At 41.3% G+C, this 23,495-nt stretch overlaps 1 protein-coding gene across 1 annotated transcript; it reads right to left on the reverse strand.

Moving 5' to 3' along the window:
- Positions 1-310: 310 nt before the first annotated feature.
- Positions 311-8,123, reverse strand: LOC131224898 (uncharacterized). Its single transcript, XM_058220342.1, has 5 exons — positions 6,894-8,123; positions 3,814-4,313; positions 2,604-2,807; positions 1,289-1,473; positions 311-525 (listed from the first exon to the last, which is right to left on the reverse strand). The coding sequence occupies exons 1-4, from the start codon at positions 8,104-8,106 to the stop codon at positions 1,348-1,350; spliced, it is 2,043 nt and encodes a 680-aa protein (XP_058076325.1). The 5' UTR covers positions 8,107-8,123; the 3' UTR covers positions 311-525; positions 1,289-1,347.
- Positions 8,124-23,495: the final 15,372 nt, after the last annotated feature.

The following is a 23,495-nucleotide window of genomic DNA, read 5'->3' on the forward strand; positions in this document are numbered from 1 at the left end:
TTAGGGCCAAGTACAGATACACATTTAAGAAAGAATATACAGCAAAGATCCACACTCACCCAGAAAAGGCCAAGTTCCCATGACTTGGATCTTCCTATCTGGGGTATCTTAGATGCATGGGCCATCCACAAATAAGGCCAATCTGGATTGCCAAGCCATGTCCCTCACTAGCCCAAACTAAAAAACCAAGGGATTCATATTTGGTGGGGGAATCCTGCAAAATCATGATTTTTCCATAATCCTGATTTTGCAGGATTATGGCAAAAGAGCAAACAGGAAACAAATTCGACTTCTCAAACACGTTTTGAAATGAAAGTGGAGAACCTTTATCTTTCCAAAGAAATGAAAGTACAACTTGCACAAATGAGAGAAGAATGAATTAAGGAACTTCCATAAAAGAGAGAGAGAGAGAGATGGAGAAAAAAAAATGACAGCCTCTGACCAATTGAAGGAGTTGCAGTTGATGCCGATGCCTTTAACTTTGATTCAAATCTCTTATGTCCGTCTTCTTGTTCACCAATCATCCTAAATGATTCCCACAGTTTTGCAGAAAGATTATAAAGAGAACAGATATGAGCACAAGTAATGGTAGATCTAATAAAAACAAGGTTTAGATTCCAGTGTGCATTGATTACCATATCAACCCTATAGACCCTTGATTGGTGCACTTTGCAATGGATCCAGACCGTCCAATTATTGAACCAACTCTTGGATGATCCACAGCCCAAAGTTGCTGATTTGAAATTCATTGAACAATTTGTTAAGAAAATTTCAGAGCAACCATCCAGAGAATGTTCTACAAATTGAATAGTTTGAAAATTTGAACTGCTAAACCTCACTGGCCCACCCATTAGGCAGTTCATCAGTAGGTTGATCTAGATTTGTTGACTCAATCACCAATTATTTGAGTTATGGGGTTGAAACCATTTACCAAATTGTACTTGATGCACACAGGATAAGGCTTCATTAAATCAAAGTCAGGTACTTGTGTTTTTCATCTATTCGGGCATTGGATTCAGATTGGAACCAATTGTGAAAAGCCCGTGCCAATGACTTGTTCTGGCATCTCAATTCCAGCATCTAACCAATGAAGCTTGCTGTCTATGTGTGTCCTTAAAGCAAACTCAGGTTATTTGTGATTGTCATTTCTCCACTGTAGAGATGACTCCAAGCAGAAATTCCAAATCCCACCAACAAGTGCATGCATGGAGGAATTCAGCAGTATCTTATACAAAGAATGCTCATGCTCAGTGAGGAGGAAAGGTCACATGATCAACCCATACGAAACCTGTTTTCTTCTGCTTCTTTCTTGCCGACTTTCCTTTTCGGTGTCTTTCTCTGAGAATTTTATTCTAAAATGGAATGCAAAGCCCTTTCGACATCCTCAAGCGCCTGTCCAGCGTAAAGCTGAAGCTGCCCCTTCTTAACAACAGTTGCCATCACACCCTTAGACTTCATTATTTCTTCAACTTCCTGAAATGGATCCATTTTCGGGTTTTATTGCTGGTGAAGTAGACATGAAGTCATCAATAAAGGCATGCAAGAAGATAAATTGTTTTGGAGATGAATCAAGTTCTTGTTCCATCATAAGCTATTTGTACTACTTTATTAGCTACTACACTTGCAAGCTTCATCTTCCAAGTTATGTTAGAGATGGACAGCACACGATGTGTCACGATGATTCTGAAAAAAAAAAAAGCAACAACAAAACAATACATCTGTGTGTAATGATGCTAAAAAAATGTATAATTATTTAAAATTTACTTCGTTTATGCAAATGATATACAATAATGTACAGATACAACTACTACATATGTGCTGCTAAAATACAAGACCGAGGACAAATCGGGGTTTTTTTTTTCCTGCTAGAATTGTCAAGGTGTGTCCAACACTGTCGGATTGGAAAAGGGAGTGTCCTTGTTATGTAAATCCGAGCAGAATATGGCTATTTCATGAGAAAAAAGATGTAGCTTTAGACCCATGGAAGACTCGTAATGAATTTGGAAAACCCTTGACGATTGGGCTACTTTAAAGTGTTCCTAGTGATTTGCATAAATGTACCTTTTGCTTTCAATATTGTAAATAAGAAAGCCAATTACACACAAGTTCCCATGGGGGCATAGCAAATAAGATATGTACCACTCATCCGCTCAGCCCCACTATATATGCAGCAGGGGCCACAAATTAGGCTGGTCAGATGATCCTAACTGTTCAATCAGAAGAGGGCCAAAAAATGTCTGGTGGTGATTTTTTTCCCTCCAATAGAGCAGTTAGAATTGCCCAATTAGCCTGTTTTTGGCCCATGGCCCTAGTTTGTGGGGCCAGGTAGATGCGCAAGTCCAGATCTTCTACATATTTTCCACGCATCCCCATGGAAACACATGCACCGTAATGTGCTCAACAATCCATGTTCAGTTGACATTCCCCTGCTGTAAATGCACAATGGAACTTTCAGCAGATTGTTTTCAGGCTTGAGAATGCAATAGATGCATGGGTAAAGCAACATCTTTCAAAAAACCAAATAATAATAATAATATATAATAAATAAAGATGATTAGATAGAGTTCAGACAACCAATCACCAAATCAAGTAAAAAGTCTTACTTTTATTGACAACAGAATGGCTTCAGCACTGAAATCGCCCAGATCTTGAAAAAATGATTTCAGTATATGGCACATGTTAGTGGCATCACCACGGTCCTCAAAAGCAACAAGACAAAGTCTTTCGACTTCTGAATGGGAATTCATCTCTAAGGAATAAAGTCCACTTGTGCCTTTCGGGTTGGACTCTCTGAGCCAAAAAACAGCCTGAAACAGGATACGGGATATGTTTGTAGCTGAATGCTTAGTATCTGAGCCATCTGGAACTCGAAAAGAAAAGAAAATCTGTGGTTTTGTCTTAATATGAACTAAACAAGGTTTTCAAAAAATCGATTTAAGAGTATAAACGGAGTACAAAATAGTCTCTTATCCATAAAAAATGATTGACTTGACCTTATACAGTGAGTATAATAGATCTATCAATGGGCAACAATAGGGTGCTGAGCCTCTGCACATGTATGGTTTGCTTAGGTGTAGGATTCAGCGTGTGTGGGGCCCATGGTTCAGGTGATCCAGACTGTGAATGGGGGATGCCCCAAAAAACCTTCCAGATTGAAAGATCCTAAACCTTTGATCTTGGGCCTATTTTTCATGAGAAATTATTGGATACAGTGGCTGTATAATACGTTGCAACACATCTTTTTTTTGTCAACACTGTAACATATGCAGAATTATTCAATCTCTGAAAAAGGTGGGCCGCACAATGATTATAACCTGTAATGAAAATCAGGATGATCCACCAACTGGGTGGGGCTCACCAGTACACTGAGTCATACCATTGGCTGTCAATTGATTTTAATGTTGTGTGGCAATAGAAAAGTGGGACGGCTGATTTTTCATATCAGTTTATCATCATGATGTGGCCCACCTTTTTATGGATCAGATATTCTGCAAATGTGGTATTTTGGCAGGAAAAATTTCTGGTCATAGCTAATGATACAACTGCTGCATCTGATCATTTCTCATTTTTCATTAAATGTGGATCATTGCTTTATTTTCTTAACCATCAACTTTGGGAGGCCAAAGACCATAGCATTAGGATCTTCCTAACTCGGAGATTTACCCCCATTCAGGATGTCATCAGATAAATGGTCTGGAGTACCATGGAAACCACATGTACAGAGTCATAGACTTAAGGATACAAGAAGTTTGCTCACTGTCAGCACCCTAAGATCTGATCAAGGTCCACAAGATGGAAGCATGATTCACGTACAAAAACGTGTGGAAGTTTCATCCACCACAAAGTAGTCTCAACATCTGACTGGCCATCTTTAACTTTGCGACGCACTGATTTGTGTTCAGCTCTTCTAGTTCGTAGCCCTTTCTTGGAGCTGCCATTGCCGGTTGATGGAAACTGCTTCCTAGATACTGTGGACATGTCCTGGTTTCCATTTATGGAACTTTGAAAATTTTGAGTCTCCAATTCCCTTGATTTAGTTCCCATTTCCGAACCTTCACTTGGGTTACTTTTCCCTTGAGAAATTTGGGAGGACTGATCATCACAATGTGAACTAGCATCTCCAACAGGAGGATCTTTCTGAAAATCCACCCGAAGAGTACCATTGTTCTTGATACCACTGATAGTAGTGCCATGGGCACTCTCCGACGTGGTGGTGATATCAGATACATTTCCTCGTGCAGTTGATTGAATCATTTCATATGGCCCGACAGGTTTTCGCAGAGGGCTCACTTCACTGCTTTCCCGAATGCCACCTGGAAATAATAGTTCTCCGCGATGTTATTATATTTTTTCAGCACTTCAAGACATCTCGAAAACGGCAAGACAGAGTCCGTAAGAGAATGAACCAATATAACAGACCATGGCAATGAAGACTGAAAAGAAAGAGACAAGGAATAGATATGCCAAATCAAAAGCCATCTTTACATAAAATGAAAGTGATTGTCTGTTTCTCAAGAACCTTATTCAAGAAATACTCAATGGGGGAACATATTGTGACAGCAACTCATGATTCTGTCCCAAAGATTAGCTGAAAAATGTTTCAATGTATAACTTATGTTTTGAGATCACAGAGCTTTGCTAAGCCCACATGTGTCTAATAAAGCTCACATATACACCACTGATGCAGGACAATTAACCACTTGCTTTAAAAGCTCGAACTGTTAGAGCATGGCGAATTAATCCCTTTATCTCATAGCCCAGGCCCCACATCTCACGGGTTAGGACCTCGGCCGAACCCCCCTCGTGGGCCCCAAATCACATGGGTCACCCACCCCGAGTGTGTCCTCGCATCCCACAGGCTACCCCACTCGAGCCCGGTGTAAAATGCGCATTAATCATTCCCAGTGAGGAGTCTCGAACACGAGACCTCCCCTCGTGGGCCCCAAATCACATGGGTCACCCACCCCGAGTGTGTCTTCGCATCCCACGGGCTACCCTACTTGAGCCTGGTGTGAAAATGCCCCTGCATTAATCACCCCCAGTGAGGAGTCTCGAACATGAGACCTCCCCCTCTGATACTAATTTGATGCAGGACAACCACTTGCTCTAAAAGCTCGAATTGTTAGAGCATAGCGAATTAATCCCTTGATCCCATAGCCTAGGCTTCACATCTCATGATTTAGGACCTCGGCTAAACCCCCCTTGTGGACCCCAAATCACATGGGTCACCCACCCCAAGTGTGTCCCCGCATCCCACAGACTATCCTACTCGAGCCCGGTGTAAAATGCGCATTAATCACTCCCGGTGAGGAGTCTCGAACACAAGACCTTCCCCGTGGGCCCCAAATCGGGTTATCCACCCCGAGTGTGTCCCCGCATCCCACAGGCCACCCCACTCGAGCCCGGCGTGAAAATGCCCCTGCATTAGCCACACGTGCCAGCACGGCATGATATGTCTGAGATCCAATCTATCCATTATAATGGCACCACTATATTGATGCCCTAACCCAAGAATAGGGTTGATCCACTGGTCAGGTGGGCCATAGTTTGCAAAACAAATGTATGGCTCTGAAAAACTTGGCTGAAGTTTTCTAACCCATCCACCTAACTTCCAATACCGGGGCCCACATGCTTAGTGGAGCAGGTTTATTTAGGGAAAACACGTTTAAGGGCAGACTGGATCTCACGCCTACGTACCATGATGGCACATGTGTGTAGTGTACATGAGCTTTATTGTACATGTGTGTGCAACTAATAAATCTCTCTTTCACAATATAACATACCATAAGATTGATAGCTATAGAGTGATGCAGTGCTAACAAGCAACTTTCATCTCATAAAAAAGCACACTATACATTTATGTATACAGGTACATTTCCAGTTGCAAGTTAGCCAAAAGAATTCCAGCAAACTAAATCTAGTGCAATCAAAGAAAGAAGATTCAGAGAGTAAAGTACCAAGAGAGCCTTTAGGTGCAGCCCTATAAGACGCCCAACTCAGATATGCTTCGCCAAGTAAAAGACAATGTCAAACTGGGTTTCACACAAAAATCTATTGTTGGAACATGGTATGTTTTGCACAACCTATTTGGTTTGTTTTTAGCTGAGTCGTCAGTATCCACATAAATAAGTGACATTCACTTGTATATTTGGAAGTATATAATTCACCATTTAGGAGACTGCAAGATAAAATGATTCGTCAGGTTGGAACAGAGATCCCAATTTCAGAGGCAGCCTGAAAAAAGCTGATATCTTCTATCTGGTAACTCAATCAACAGAAAATTCTTGGAGCCTCCACAAAGTGGATCTTTTCTACCTTAAAAACGAAGTGGCTTTGTGGACTGGGATTGGTTTTAATACACCCTTCTTTGGAGCAGGAAATAATATAAATAGTTAAATCCTGACCAAGGCCAACTTCATCTAGAGCTTCATGGATTACACGCATCCAAATGCAAATTTGCATAGTATATGAGCAAAAACAATGTGGCAATATAAAACATTTCAGCTCGAACCAGTGGTATCTTAGTTTGGGCCAGCATTCCATTACAGGCCGCTGCTGCAAAAGAGAAAAGAAAAGGAAAAACTCACTCATTGGACAATCTAGTAATTAAATTGGCCTGTACATGGACAGATAGAAAGAAACATATGCAATGGTTGTATGCAATAGTAAAGCATGGGATTGTTCGAGGTACTAGATTTTTGGTCCTCTCATCCATATCGGGCCCACAAGATGTACAGCCCAGATCACTGCAAGGTGGGTCCCACCAATAGGGACAGCTGGTTTGGACTAATCATTGTAGAATACCTCTTAAATAAAATCCAAAAAGAATACAATCAAAGAAATTAACAATCAAGGAGACATTCTAAATCTAAAGGGATTGTCACAATCCATACCATTCCTGAAATCAATCCCCTCAAGTTTCTCCTCCATCCACTGCTTCGCGCTCTCCCCTTCTCTCTCAAACTTCCTCTCCAACACTTGAAAGAAACTAATCTCCTCTTCCGAATCCAAACCGCCAAATAGGTCTCTACCAGCTTCTTCATTCGCACAAACCTTCTTCACAATCCCTTCGAAAACCTCATCTCTCAACCACCAAGATTCTTCTTCTTCTGTTCCCGCCACGCCACTTTCCTTAAAATTACCATCTGATACGTCCACTCCCCGTTCTTGATCCGATGAATCCAAACCATTACCATCACTTTCACTCCTACTCCGGTAATTCTTCAACACCCCAAAACCATTTGGATAATTTCTCGCATTCATAGATGGAATTACGGACTTGGGTTTCTTCCCGAGTGCCGAATTCCCACCTTTGGTATCCAAACTTGACGAGTTCAGGTTCTTCTCCTTACGTAATCGAAGATCCTTCAGTAAACTAACCAAATGCTGATCTACCTCTTTCCGAATCTCAGTTTTAATGCTAGAAACACCATCTTCAACCACAATTTCATTGCCATCCTCCCCAACTACAGACGAAGAGTCTGGACTGGCATTCGTCTTATTCTTCCGCTCGACAGCCCGGGCTTCCTTTGCCATGATCCGAATTTCCGAGACTTTCTTTTCGACCTCTGGCTCATTTAAAGACACACCCACATCACCAATCTTGCTCTGGTCCACTTCTTCCGGCAGCGAACTGCCAGCCCCTGAATATTCAGACCTGGACTTCTCATCAGGATCAGCTTTACTCAGAAACCAAACGGTACATATGGTTTGGAATACAAAGAGGCCAAAGCCACACAAAGCGATCTTGACGAATGAATTCCCATAACCGAAAGTGAAAGGATTCGAAATTGCTGAAGAGGAAAGATCGAGCTCTGTCTTTCCATCTTTTCCTTGAACATCTTGATCCTGTTCTTTTTCTTGTTCTTTCTTTCCTTCTTCTTGGAAGAGATCTTTTGTGGGGTTTGGGATTTGTTGGAGGGGGGAGGGGCAATTTGGGGATATTGGAAGCTTTGGGCGGAGGTAGTTTTTTCTGTTAGTTTTATTGATGGGTTTGTGCGGGAGTGAAAGAGAAGAAAAAGACGATTGAATCTTCATCGATTTTAAAATGCAGTGAGAAGAAGGGAAGGATGGAGAGAGGAAGCGAGCTTCAGCTGCCCCCGCCATTTCTCGGCAATGACTAATGAGAATTGAGAGGAGAGGGCGGGGAATGGGAAAGCTTATATAATAACTAATTAGAATGGAAAGTCACGTGTGTGACGTGCACACGTGTGAGGGATCTTTAATGTTTATTTACCACCCAAGCTGTTGATTAGGTCGCACGTACCAGGATGAAGGGTGCGTTCAATATCCACTGTTTCCATTGGTGTGGTCTACCTGAGATTTGGATATACTTCATTTTTTGCATCATGACATAAAATGAGATGAAAAATTGGATGGACGGAGTGGATAAAACAAATACATCATTATGTGACCACAGAGCATTGTCCAGGTGTCAGTCGGCAATCCGCGTCCATGATCAAGTGCCTCCCGTGGCTTCGGTGGATCCCCGGATCCACCATGGTGGGTGGATACCTGACTGTGGGGCCCACCTTGATATATTCTATTTACATCCATGCTGTTCATTCGTTTTGACAGATAATTTTAGAGAACTACCCTAAAAATGAAGCAGATCCAAATGTTAGTTGGACGACACCATACGAAACAATGGTGATTGAATATCCACCATTTAAAACTTTTTAGGGCCACTGGGAATGTTTACTTCCCATCTAACCCCGTAACAAGGTTAAAAAAGAAATACTTGCACGAATGGACAATACAAATATCATCTTATCCAAAACTTCGTTATGAATATAATATCTAAAATAATCCTCTAAACTGATGGACGGCGTGGATTTAATTTAAGTACATCACGGCGAGGCAGTCAGGGATCCACCGAAACCGCTTCCGCCTGCTACCAAATCGGATTGCGTACTGGTAACCTAGTACGCTTTATCGTACTTAGCAAACTCTTTTGGGTCCACCATAAATGTATGTGGCCTATCCACGCCGTCCATCTGTTTTTTCAGATTATTTCAGGAGTTGAGCCCAAAATTGAATAATATCCAAATTTCAAGTGGACCCCACCACAGGAAACAGTAGAGGGTAATGATGTCAACCGTGGAAGCCTTTTTAGGGCCCACGGTAATGTTTATTTGTCATCCAACCTATACATTAGGACATACAGACATGGATGAAGGTAAAAAATAAATATCAGCTTGATCCAAAACCTTAGTGGCCCCACGAAGATTTCAATAGTAGGTGTTCATTTCACAGAGTCTCCTGTAGTGTGGTCCACTTGAGATTTCGATACGATGGCCCTACATACAGAGAAATTTACGACTGTACGACCCATTTATGGCCCATTTACGAGACCAAGCCCACCTCATTTTACCTTGCAAGAATAAGCCCCAGCTGTACGGACGCCTTCCCAAAGGTCGAAAATGCCCCTGCTTTTGCCTTCAAGCGGATCGGCCGCCGCTCGAAGACAAGCGCTGACGCTCCTCGAGCTCCGAGTTATACGAACGGTTCAAAAGAGCTCAACGTTACATGGGCCCCACAGTTATGTATTTATTATATCCACAACGTTCATCCATATTTCGAGATCATTATCCAAAAAAAAAATCATATCCAAAGATCAACTGGACCACACCACAAAGAGCAGCAGAAAATTGATTTTCACCGTTGAAACTTTTGTAGGGCCCACTATAACATTTATTTTCCATCCAATCTATTCGTAAGGTCACAAATACCTGAATGAAGAGGAAAAACAAATTTCGTAATGATCCAAAACTTCTGCTACCCCTAAAAGGGTTTCAATGGTAGAAGTTCAATCCTCCACTGCCTTTTACAGTGTGGTCCACTTGATAGTTAAATTTGTCTTATTTTTCTTCTCAAGACTTAGTACTAGTTTGCCAAATAGATGGACAGTTTGGATATAACACATTACTCATGAAAGGACCCACAAAGGTGGTGGGGATTACAAAAGAACAAAAAAGCTTGGAATCTTTAGCTACGGATTATAACCGTGGCTATAACAAAGGCCCACGCTTTTTCAATAAGTCCTTTCCTATGTATCGAAGGTCTTTCAATTAATCGAAAAAGGTCTAGAACTGTCCAGCGACTTTGCATAAAAAATCCTGCAATTTTCGATACATATCGAATTGTATTCGATATTATCGAAGCTATAGCTACGGATTATAGTCGTAGCCATAATTGCAGTCCGTAAAAGTCTATGCAATTTTTTATTTTATTTTTTATTTTTTAATTTTTTACATAGAGAACTTTATTCTACCTACAATTTTCTCTAATACATATTTAAATAAATATGTATATATAAGTATATAAAAAAAAATTTCTCTCTTTTTTTCATTTCTTTCTTTATTCATTTAATAAGAATATCTTCTAAACCAAAATTAGTTACTTGATGTACCCTATATAATTTTGGGGTAGGAGAAGCTACTTTAGCCAACTAACCTAGTTATTTTTCAAGATTCCATCAGGTCGATGGTCGAAAATCCATTTCATTCACTTTGCGATCAATTTCAATCAGTTCGCGGTTAATTTCATTCATTTCATTTACTTCACAGTCATTTCATGCATTTCACGGTCAATCCCGACGATTCCGTTTTGATTCACGGTCATTTCCATGCATTTCACGGTCAATTCCCTTCACTTCATGGTCATTTCCATGCATTTCATGGTCAATCGCTTCACTTCACTGTCATTTCCATGCATTTCACGGTCAATCCCGACGATTCCGTTTTGATTCATGGTCATTTCCATGCATTTCACGGTCAATTCCCTTCACTTCACGGTCATTTCCATGTATTTCATGGTCAATTCGCCTTACTTCACAGTCATTTTCATGCATTTCACGGTCAATCTCGGCGATTCCGTTTTGATGCACGGTCATTTCCATCCATTTTGCGGTCAATTCCCTTCACTTCACGGTCATTTCCATGCATTTTACAGTCAATTCACTTCACTTCACGGTCATTTCCATGCATTTCACGATCATTACCGCCTATTCCGTGTTGATTCACTGTCATTTCAACGTATTTCACAGTGAAGTGTAGCGATTGGACCGTGAAATGCATCGAAATGACCGTGAATCAACATGGAATAGGCGGGAATGACTGTGATATGCATGGAAATCACTGTGAAGTGAGGCGATTAGACCGTGAAATGCACGGAAATGACCGTGAAGTGAAGGGGCATGATCGTGAAATGCGATGCATTTCACAGTTAATCGCTTCACTTCACGGTCATTTCCATGCATACCATGGTCATTCCCGCCTATTCCGTGTTGATTCACGGTCATTTCAGCGCATTTCATGGTCATGCCCCTTCACTTCACGGTCATTTCCGTGCATTTCACGGTCTAATCGCCTCACTTCACGGTCATTTCCATGAAGTGATCGTGAAGTGAAGGGGCAAGACCGTGAAATGCGTCGAAATGACCGTGAATCAACACGGAATATGTGGGAATGATCGTGAAATGCATGGAAATGATCGTGAAGTGAAGCGAATTGACCATGAAATGCACGGAAATGACCGTGAAGTGAAGGGGCATGACCGTGAAATGCATCAAAATGACCGTGAATCAACACGGAATAAGTGAGAATGACCGTGACGGTCATTCCCGCCTATTCCGTGTTGATTCACGGTCATTTCGGTGCATTTCACGGTCATGCCCCTTCACTTCACGGTCATTTTCGTGCATTTCACGGTCTAATCGCCTCACTTCACAGTCATTTCCATGCATATCACGGTCATTCCCGCCTATTCCGTGTTGATTCACGGTCATTTCGACGCATTTCACGGTCATGCCCCTTCAATTCACGGTCATTTCTACGCATTTCACGGTCAATTTGCTTCACTTCACGATCATTCCATGCATTTCACGGTCATTCCCACCTATTCTGTGTTGATTCATGGTCATTTTGACGCATTTTTCACGGTGAAGTGTACCGATTGGACCGTGAAATGCGCGAAAATGACCGTGAAGTGAAGGGGCATGACCGTGAAATGCGTCGAAATGACCGTGAATCAACACAGAATAGCGGGAATGACCGTGAAATGCATGGAAATGACTGTGAAGTGAAGTGAATTGATCGTGAAATGCGCGAAAATGACTATGAAGTGAAGGGAATTGATCGTGAAATGTGTCGAAATGATCGTGAATCAACACGGAATAGGCGGGAATGACCGTGATATGCATTGAAATCACGGACATTCCCGCCTATTCTGTGTTGATTTATGGTCATTTTGACGCATTTCACTGTCAATTCCCTTTACTTCATAGTCATTTTCGCGCATTTCACGATCAATTCGCTTCACTTCACGGTCATTTCCATGCATTTCACGGTCATTCCCGCCTATTCCGTGTTGATTCACGGTCATTTCGACGCATTTCACGGTCATGCCCCTTCACTTCACGATCATTTCCGCGCATTTCATGGTCTAATTGCTATACTTCACGGTCATTTCCATGCATATCACGGTCATTCCTGCCTATTCCGTGTTGATTCACGGTCATTTCGGTGCATTTCACGGTCATGCCCCTTCACTTCACGGTCATTTCCGCGCATTTCACGGTCCAATCGCCTCACTTCACGGTCATTTTCGTGCATACCACGGTCATTCCCGCCTATTCCGTGTTGATTCACGGTCATTTCGGCGCATTTCACGGTCATGCCCCTTCACTTCACGGACATTTCCGCACATTTCACGGTCCAATCGCCTCACTTCACGGTCATTTCCATGCATACCATGGTCATTCCCTCCTATTCCGTGTTGATTCACGGTCATTTCGGTGCATTTCACGGTCATGCCCCTTCACTTCACGGACATTTCCGCGCATTTCACGGTCTAATCGCCTCACTTCACGGTCATTTCCATGCATACCACGGTCATTCCCCCTATTCCGTGTTGATTCGCGGTCATTTCGGTGCATTTCACGGTCATGCCCCTTCACTTCACGGACATTTCCACGCATTTCACGTCCAATCGCCTCACTTCACGGTCATTTCCATGCAAACCAAGGTCATTCCCCCTATTCTATGTTGATTCACGGTCATTTCGATGCATTTCACAGTCATGCCCCTTCACTTCACGATCATTTTTGCGCACTTCACGGTCCATTCACTTCACTTCACAGTCATTTCCATGCATATCACGGTCATTCCTGCCTATTCCATGTTGATTCATGGTCATTTTGGTGCATTTCATGGTAATGCCCCTTCACTTCACGGTCATTTCCGCGCATTTCACGGTCCATTCGCCTCACTTCACGGTCATTTCCATGCATACCACGGTCATTCTCGTCTATTCCGTATTGATTCACGGTCATTTCGCAGTCCAATCTCTTTACTTCACGGTCATTTCCATGCATTTCACGGTCATTCCAGACAATTCTGTATTGATTCACGGTCATTTCCATGCATTTCACGGTCAATTTACTCCAATTCACGGTCATTTCCATGCATTTCACGGTCAATTTACTCCAATTCACGGTCATTTCCATGCATTTCACGGTCAATTACCCTCACTTCACCGTCAATTTAGACTATTTCAGGTCATGGAATGGTAACTTGTCAAGTTTCCAAATGGGACTAGAATTGCCTAATTCTGAGACCGTTCGATATCTTAAAAGCACGATGAAACTCATCGATCGTCATTTTTCAATATCATCTGGTGGAGGATTTGAAGTGGAGGAGGTGGGCCACCATCTTCTAACTGAGAATCTCTATTTGCATAAAGGGAGAGGAGACGATAGTGATTTAGAGGGTATGTTATTCCACCAATCAAGAGTCTTGATTTTCGTGAAGGGGCAGAAGGAAATGGTAATGTACTAGAGGGTATGTTACTCCATTGATTCAAAGATAAAGGGTCGCCATCATGTTCTGGTGAAGGATTCCAGGTGGAGGAGATGGGCCACCATCTGCCTAGCAAGGAACCCGGTTTACATACAGATGGGGGTGCAGGAGATGTTAATGGACGAGAAAGCGTGACAAGGTAGGATTGGATATATCGAAAAAGGTCCACAAGTCTCTAAAGAACTTATGTTCATTTTCACGATTTGAGGTCTTCGTATCGATTAGTAGTGTGGGTGGATAACATGGAGTGTGTATCGACATGGGTGTGTACTAACAAGCTAACCTTTAAAAAAAAAGAAAAAAAGAAAAAAGAGAGTAAAAATTACCCTTCGATATATCGAACAGTACAAGATATATCGACATTTGCTGCATTTCGATATATCGAATGTCAGACGATATATCGAAATTAGTCCAAAACTGTCCAAAGAAGAAATGATGTTTTAAAACAATTTTTCGATTATATCAAGATAGTTTCGATAAATCGAAGGAAGAAATTTCGATATCAATCGAAAGACACTCGATTATAAAAACAAAATCCACTGAATTTTTGTAAGGAAAAAATAAAAGTACGCTTCAATGTTATCGAACTCTAATCGATGACATCGGGCTTAAGTTGTCGATAACATTGAACTCTAGTCGATGCTATCGAACTAAGTCATCGTTACAACAGAACGATACATTGCCTTGAATTCGATGTCATATGTCGATATATCGACTATATTTCGATTTATCGAAAATGGTCAGAAAATGTCCAGAGATAAAATATTTTTTTAAAAGGAATTATCGATAATATCGAGAACATTTCGATATATCGAAGAGACGATATATTGACTAAATTTTGATATATCGAAAATGTTCCTCAATTGTCCATAGACACACTGCTCTTCTGAAACGAATTATCAATAATATCGATACTCCGTCGATATATCAAAGATTCGATATATTGATAAAACTTCGATTTGTATGTGTATATATATCTTTCATAATCTCTTGGTGAAAGGAGTGAATTGGAACAATGTACAATCTTAGATTATAAATGAAATTGTTTCCAATTTAGTTTACCTTGTGTAGTATTGCATTATGTGTGTTGGATTAATTATGTCCTTATCATAACCGCACCAAAAGTGCAGCTTCTTACAGGTTATGAACTTTTCTATCTATTTTTTTATTTGCATTTGTATGAATATTTTCAAAACTTGATATGATTGATATGCTTGAGATGTGATATGAGTTATCAAAATTATGACTTAATGGTGTTGCATATTTTTGAGATGTGATTTGTTCCCTGCTTAGAAGAAGTCATGTATATGATTTGTTCCCTGCTCACTCTATTGGAGTTGTTTGCTTGAAATAGAGTTCAGTGCTAATTTTGATTGTTAATGGTGGCTGAATGTTTCCTTTGATTTCGTTGTTGCAATGTTTTTTTGCTTATTTCACAAGAATAGCAGTGAGAACAAACTGTTTTATTTTTTCTTGATTTAATTGTACTAAGAAGATTCTAGAACCACCTTTGAGTTCTCTGGTTTTTATCCAATCCACACACAAACAGTATAGAAGCAACTAAAGAGAAGGGACTTCTCTATGAGTACCTCTATACACAGCCACACACCCAATCTTGCACGTATGTGGGACATACAAGCTGTTCACTAAGACTGCATGGATGATGATGATCATCATCATCTAAACTTTATCCCAATTAATTGAGGTCGGCTACTCTAATCACGTTCTACCATTCTACTCTATCAAGAACCATGTACTTGGACATCAGAGATAATCATGTTCTATCCGATGTTAATATTGAAATATCATATTCTTTTCTATTCAGTAGTAATTTGTCGATTTCACTTCTAGAAGCAGCATTACAACCCAAAACAGGGGAGTATATAGTCTTTCCTTAACATGCATCACTAACATACAATCCTTTTTGCATTTGGATTGAACATGATATGCGCTGAAATGACCGTGAATCAACATAGAATAGGGGGGAATGACCATGATATGCATGGAAATGACCATGAAGTGAGGCGAATGGACCGTGAAATGCGCAGAAATGACCGTGAAGTGAAGGGGCATGACAGTGTATCAACACGGAATAGGCGGGAATGACCGTGATATGCATGGAACTGACCGTGAAATAAAGTGAATGGACCGTGAAATGCGCAGAAATGATCATGAAATGAAGGGGAATGACCGTTTATCAACACGGAATAGGCGGGAATGACCGTGGTATGCATGGAACTGACCGTGAAGTGAAGCGAATGGACCGTGAAATGCGTGAAAATGACCGTGAAGTGAAGGGGCATGACTGTGTATCAATACGGAATAGGCGGAATGACCGTGATATGCATGGAACTAACCGTGAAGTGAAGCGATTGGACCGCGAAATGCGTGGAAATGACCGTGAAGTGAAGGGGCATGACTGTGAAATGCACCGAAATGACCGTGAATCAACACAGAATAGGCGGGAATGATCGTGATATGCATGGAAATGATCGTGAAGTGAAGCAAATGGACTGTGAAGTGCGCGGAAATAACCATGAAGTGAAGGGGCATGACCGTGAATGCGCCGAAATGACCGTGAATCAACACGGAATAGGCGGGAATGACCGTGGTATGCATGGAAATGACCGTGAAATGCGCAAAAATGACCGTGAAGTGAAGGGGCATGATCACGAAATGCGACGAAATGACCGTGAATCAACACGGAATAGGCGGGAATGACCGTGGTATGCATAGAAATGACCGTGAAGTGAGGTGATTGGACCGTGAAATGCGCGGAAATGACCATGAAGTGAAGGGGCATGACCGTGAAATGCACCAAAATGACGGTGAATCAACACGGAATAGGCGGGAATGACCGTGATATGCATGGAAATGACCATGAAGTGAGGCGATTGTAACGTGAAATGCGCGAAAATGATCGTGAAGTGAAGGGGCATGACCGTGAAATGCGCCGAAAGGACCGTGAATCAATATGGAATAGGCGGGAATGACTGTGGTATGCATGGAAATGACCGTGAAGTGAAGCGATTGGACCGTGAAATGCGCGGAAATGACCGTAAAGTGAAGGGGCATGACCATGAAATGCGCCGAAATGACCCTGAATCAACACGGAATAGGCGGGAATGACCGTGATATGCATGGAAATGACTGTGAAGTGAAGCGATTGGACTGTGAAATGCGCGGAAATGACTGTGAAGTGAAGGGGCATGACCGTGAAATGCGCGGAAATGACCGTAAATCAACAGAGAATAGGCGGGAATGACCGTGATATGCATGGAAATGACCATGAAGTGAGGCGATTGTACTGCGAAATGCACGAAAATGACTGTGAAGTGAAGGGGCATGACCGTGAAATGCGCCGAAATAACCCTGAATCAACACGGAATAGGTGGGAATGACCGTGATATGCATGGAAATGACCGTGAAGTGAGGCGATTGTACCGTGAAATGGCGGAAATGACCGTGACGAGAAGGGGCATGACCGCGAAATGCGCTGAAAGGACGTGAATCAACATGGAATAGGCGGGAATGACCGTGATATGCATGGAAATGACCGTGAAATGAAGCAATTGGACCATTAAATGTGCGGAAATGACCATGAAGTGAAGGGGCATGATCGTGAAATGCGTCGAAATGACTCTGACTCAACACGGAATAGGCGGGAATGATCGTGATATGAATGGAAATGACTGTGAAGTGAGGCGATTGGACCGTGAAATGCGCGGAAATGACCATGAACTGAAGGGGCATGACCGTGAAATGCGCCGAAATGACCTTGAATCAACACGGAATAGGCGGGAATGACCGTGGTATGTATGGAAATGACCGTGAAGTGAAGTGATTGACTGTGAAATGCATGGAAATGACCGTGAAATGAAGGGAATTGACCATGAAATGCATGGAAATGACTGTGAATCAAAATGGAATCACTGGGATTGACCGTGAAATGCATGGAATTGATCGTGAAGTAAATGAAATGAATGAAATTGACCGCGAAGTGAATGAAATGGATTTTCGACCATAGATATGATGGAATCTTGAAAAATAACCAGGTTGGTTGGCTAAAGTAGCTTATCCTACCCCAAAATCATATAGGGTACGTCAAGTAACTAATTTTGGTTTAGAAGATATTCTTGTTAAATGAATAAAGAAATAAATGGAAAAAAAAGAGAAATTTTTTTATATGCTTATATATACATATTTATATAAATATGTATTAGAGAAAATTGTAGGTAGAATAAATTTATCCATGTAAAAAAAAAAAAATTGGCACAGACTACAGTTATGGCTACGGTTATAATCCATAGCTATTGGTCATATCACCTTATTGAAACTTGCAGGATTTTTGAGGCAAACTCGCTGGACAGTTTTGAACCTTTTTCGATTAATGGAAAGACTTTTGCTACATATAAAAGGACATAATGAAATGGCGGGGCCTATGGCTATTGATATGGTTATAATTTGTAGCTATAGAAAAACACCGTAGCCATAAGTTCCTGACCTATTTATTTATTTTTTACTGTTGTAATCCTCAACGCTTTTTGTGGGTCCTATTACGAGGTATATGTTATATCCAAACCGTCCATATATTCGACGAACTCGTATTAAGGCTTGAAACTAAAATTAAGACAGATCTAGCTATCAAGTGGACCACACTGTAAAAGGCTGTGGAGGATTGAACGTCTACCATTGAAACCCTTCCAGGGGTAATAGAAGTTTTGGATTATTATGAAATTTGTTTTTCCTCTTCATCCAGGTCTTTGTGACCTTGTGAATAAATTGGATGGAAAATAAATGTTATGGTGGGCCATACAAAATTTCTAACGGTGAAAATCAATTTTACCGTTGCTCTTTGTGGTGTGGTCCAGTAGGATATATATATATATATATCCTAAATATATATATATATATATATTTGATAGTGCTCCCAAATAATCTCGAAATATGGATGAACGTTGTGGATATAATAAATACGTAACTGTGGGGCCATGTAACTTTGATATCTTTTGAACCGTTCGTACAACTCGGAGTTCGAGGAGTGTCAGCCCTAAAGCAGGGGCATTTTCGACCTTTGGCAAGCCATCCGTACATCCGGGGCTTATTTTTGCAAAGTAAAATAAGGTGGGCTTGGCCTCGTAAATGGGCCATAAATGGGTCGTACAGTCGCAAATTTCTCCTACATATTAAAAAATAAGCGGGTAAAACGGCTGGACGAGGTGAATAATACACATAACTCATGGTTGCCACACAGAGCTTACCCAATAAGCTCCTGTCGTAGCCAATGGGCTGATGGTCAGTTCTCTCTGGTCCCACCATGATGTATGTGTTTCATCCATTCCGTCCATTTATTTTTCTAGATTATTTTAGTTTGTGAGACCAAAAAATAGGTATATCCCAATATCAACTGGACCACATTACAGGAAGCAGTGTTGAATGAGTGTCGACCATTAAAAACTTTTTGGGGGCCATCAAAGTTTGGATCAAGCTGATATTTGTTTTTTCCCTTCATCTAGGTCTGTATGACCTAATAAACGGATTGGATTTTAAATAAACAGTACATTGTGTCTTAGGAGGATTTTAATGGTAGATATCCAATCACTATTGTTTTCCCGTGGTGTGGTCCACATGAGATTTATATTCCTCTAATATCTGGGATCAAGCCATAAATTGATCTGTAAAAATGAATGAACGGCACGGATGAAACACATGCATCATGGTGGGGCCCACAGAGCACCGACAACCAACCACGGGGCGGTGGCAGGGGGAGTAGGCAATCCGATTCCCTGTCGTAACGCAAGCCGTACTGGGTTACCTAGTACGCAATCCGGTTTCCTACCACCATGCTTCCACGTCATTGTTGCAGACGTGGCATTTTTAGGCTCTTAATGGGCTGGGCTGAGGTCCATCCAAGCCCAGCCCGTAAAGCAAAACAAGAAGATGGCCCAGCCTGTTACGGGCCAAAACAAAGAGACCAGAGCCCAGACAACAACTTTTATGCATGATGTAGGCTGTTGGTTAGATGGGCCAAGCCATCCATGATATATGATTAAAATGTCCTTGAGCCTGCTCTGGGCCTTCTGGACCAATGGGCTCACAGATGTAGCCAGAGCCTGGCCCGTTGTTAAACGGGCTTAAATTGTAGGCCCAGCCATCAGGGGCCGGACTAGGCCGAACATAGATTACATACTGGACGGTGCTCTGTGGACCCAACTATGGTGTACGTGTTTTATCCACACGGTCCATGTATTTTTACGGATTATTTTAGGACATGATTCCAAATCTAAGGTGGACCACACTACAGGAAAAAGTTGTGATTGAATACCCACTATTAAAAACTTCTCAACGGCACAAAACTTTTGGATCAAGCTGATATTTGTGTTTTTCCTTCATCCAGATCTCTGCGTAATCTATGGGTTAGATGGAAAATTAACATTGCATTGAGCCCTATGAAGTTTTTAATGGTCCGTGTTCAATACTCACCATTTCCTTATCGTGTGGTCCGCCTGAGATTTGGATCTGCCTCATTTTGTGTGCATATCTTAAATTAATGATAAAAAATATATAGACGGCGTGGATACAACGCATGTATCATTATGGGCCCATATAGCACCATCCAGACGAGACATAGCTGCTGGCAGTGTCATGCAAACCGCATCCAGCCCTTGTGTACTTTATATCGATGGCGTCCGTCCATTTTTTTCAGATCATTTTAGGTCATGAGCCTGAAAATGAAAAAGATCCAAACGTTGTTGATAAGGTCAAATAAACCTAGATGAAGGAAAAACAATAAATATCAACTTGATCCAAAACTTTTGTGGCTCATTGAGGGTCAGTCATCATTATTTCTTAGGGTAGGGTCCACCTGAGAATTGGATCTGCTTAACTTTTGGGATTGTGTCATATGTAAAAATAGATTAACGGTGTGGATATAAAATACATGCATCAAGGTGGGCCCCACGATAAGGGCCGCACGTAATCCGCTCCACCCCTGAAGGGCAGTGCTAGTCTGACATGCGTGGGCACACATGGTGGACCTTAGGAAGGTTTCAATGGTGGGGGTTAGTCTCTTCGCTGTTTTCTGTGGTGAGGTCCACTAAAGCTTTGGATCTGTCTCATTCCCTGGATCATGCCCTAAAATGATATCTCCAAATGGATGGACATTGTGGATACAACACATATCATGGTGGGACCCAAAGAACTTGGTAACATGCCCCGGCCTAACTTAGGCTAATTGAGCACTGTTTCATTTAGTGCCGCGCACCTTAGATTTGGATCTGCTTTATTTTTGGGATGATATCATTAAATGAGCTGTCAAAATAGATGGACGGCAAGGATGTAAGGCACATACATTACAGTCGGATTCTTATTAAACAACCGTGTCAATTTTTTTATTTGATGACTACCAGGTGTAACAGATTATCTTTATTTTTTTACCAAAAATAATGCTGTTTTTTTTTTTTCATTTGATTTCTGAACAATATTCAGCAGCAGATTTGAGGTCTGTCGCTTCTCTCAAGAGTTTATAATGCCGAATATTTCAGGTGCTGGAACGGATTTTTGATTTTTTCGGACGGAAAGGATCTGTCGCAAATTTGCGACGGGCTAAATCCGTTGCAACTTTGCAACGGATCCCAGCTGTCGTTTAATTTAACAATGACGGACCATGTGACAGACCAAATCCGTCATTAATCAAGATAATATTTATCTTTTCAATTCATCTCAGTAGGAATGACATTACGAACGATATAGATGCATGTAAACATTACTGTCGACCCTAAGGAGGTTTCAACGACAAGTATTTCCTTACCCACCTTTTCCTTTATTGCGGCCCACTTGAGTCTTGTATCCTCCTCATTTTTGTTCTGAACTCACAAAACGGATGGACAGGGTAGATTTCTTAGAAACATCATAGTAGGCCCAACCTAGGTTTCCAGCGCAGGAACCAGCCCCGGCCAAACCCAAGACGATGTGACCCATACTTTGGGCCCCACCTTGATGTATGTATTCTATATCCACACTGTAGGTTTTACATTTCATTTTATAGAATGGGCCCATAAACGAAGCTGAGGTGGACTGTAACATAGGAAGCAGCGGTGATTGACCATTAATGGGCCACACAAGTTTTGGATCAAGCTGATATTTGATTTCCCCTCCATCCAGGTTTATATGACTTTATCAACAGGCTGGATGGCAAATAAACACTACCAAAACATTACAGTGGGCGCTAGTAGGTTTTTAATGGTAGGGTGTTCAACATCACTATTTCCTATACTATGGTCCACATGAGTTTTGGATCTTCTTCATTTTTGGGCTCATGCCCTAAAATGACTTGGAAAAATGGATGGACGGCGTGGATATATAATAAACATATCAAGGTGGGCCCACAATAAGGGCCACGCCATATGGTTGGCACTAGGCCGCACCTAATCCACTCCTAATTTACATCAGATTAAGAAACAATGAAGCCCTTGTATGCCAACTTCTGCATACAACAACAGTCACGACACGACCATAAATATCATTTGTAATGAAAATCAGGCCAATCTACTTAATGGGTGGGCCACACATATACAATTAGTCATTGGCTGTCCGTTGATTTTCGACTCTGTTACTGACCCAATAAGTTGATTTGACTTGATTGCAGATCAGGTGTCCACCTAGGGAAAGGGTGTCCCAACTATGTCTATGGCAGCTGTAGCTACACTAGTTATTCAAGTACGCCCAATCCATGTCATGGTGGCTTTCACCCTATTCTAGATCGCCGTTTCATGAGTTTCTCTTTTCGTGACTCGAATACAGGATGTGGTGTTGGCTCTTATACCAACTGTTAAAGAGTCCAACCAATACGCTAAAAAGGCATAGGAGGAATGAAATATATCATGTTATGCTATTAAACTATTGGGATAGTAATAATTTCTACTCCGTCTTACTTCAAACACTAAAGATGCCCTTTTTGCTGTCTTGATTTCCACCTTGAATTGAATGGTGATTGATTTCCAAGTTGATTTCCTTTCCAAAGTTTTCATTGTTCCCAAATTGATGGCATAACAAGGAGTTAGCACACAAGGGTTATTGAGGTGGGCAATCAATTAAAAGGCCCCATCTTTAGAAAGCCCTAAGTTTCAATTCAAAGACAATGAGTTTATTGTCATTGGCTTGTCTGAAAACCCGAAAAGTCAGTTCAGAATTAGAGATTAGAAATAGACTTGTTTATGTTGAAGTCCCTTAATATGCATTAATACATCATCCTCTGACAGCTCAAGCTTTTATAGTAAGAGATGTTATTAGAGTAGTTCTTATGTTCGAATTTCGGGAGTAATAAATATGCCTCGTGTCTTCCCATGCGTTGTTCCATACAAGTGCTTGTCCTTGGGTTCATTATCATTGCCTTGGCTAAAATACCCAAAAGTAGGATTGGTTTCAGACATAGGATAAAAAGAATCCATCCCTTTTAATTTCTGAATTTCATATTTTCTTTCACAATCTATTATGTTTCTTCACTCTTAGGTGATTTCTTAACGAACATCCAAGTGATGTGTATGGTAAAAAGTTGTGTAGAGCTCTCTCTATTTTATTTATTTATTTATTTAACACCCACCCATTGGCTCCACTCATCCTAAATCCCTTGGGAAT

Source organism: Magnolia sinica, chromosome 14, assembly GCF_029962835.1.
Source record: "Magnolia sinica isolate HGM2019 chromosome 14, MsV1, whole genome shotgun sequence".
Classification (NCBI taxonomy): domain Eukaryota; kingdom Viridiplantae; phylum Streptophyta; class Magnoliopsida; order Magnoliales; family Magnoliaceae; genus Magnolia; species Magnolia sinica.

Coding starts and splice junctions, on each gene's coding strand:
- LOC131224898 (XM_058220342.1), bottom strand. CDS start 8,106: ATGGCGGGGGCAGCTGAAGCTCGCTTCCTCTCTCCATCCTTCCCTTCT. Junction 2,808..3,813: donor TGAAACTTCCACACGTTTTT/GTACGTGAATCA, acceptor ATCCTGTTTCAG/GCTGTTTTTTGGCTCAGAGA. Junction 1,474..2,603: donor CCATTCTGTTGTCAATAAAA/GTAAGACTTTTT, acceptor GATCCATTTCAG/GAAGTTGAAGAAATAATGAA.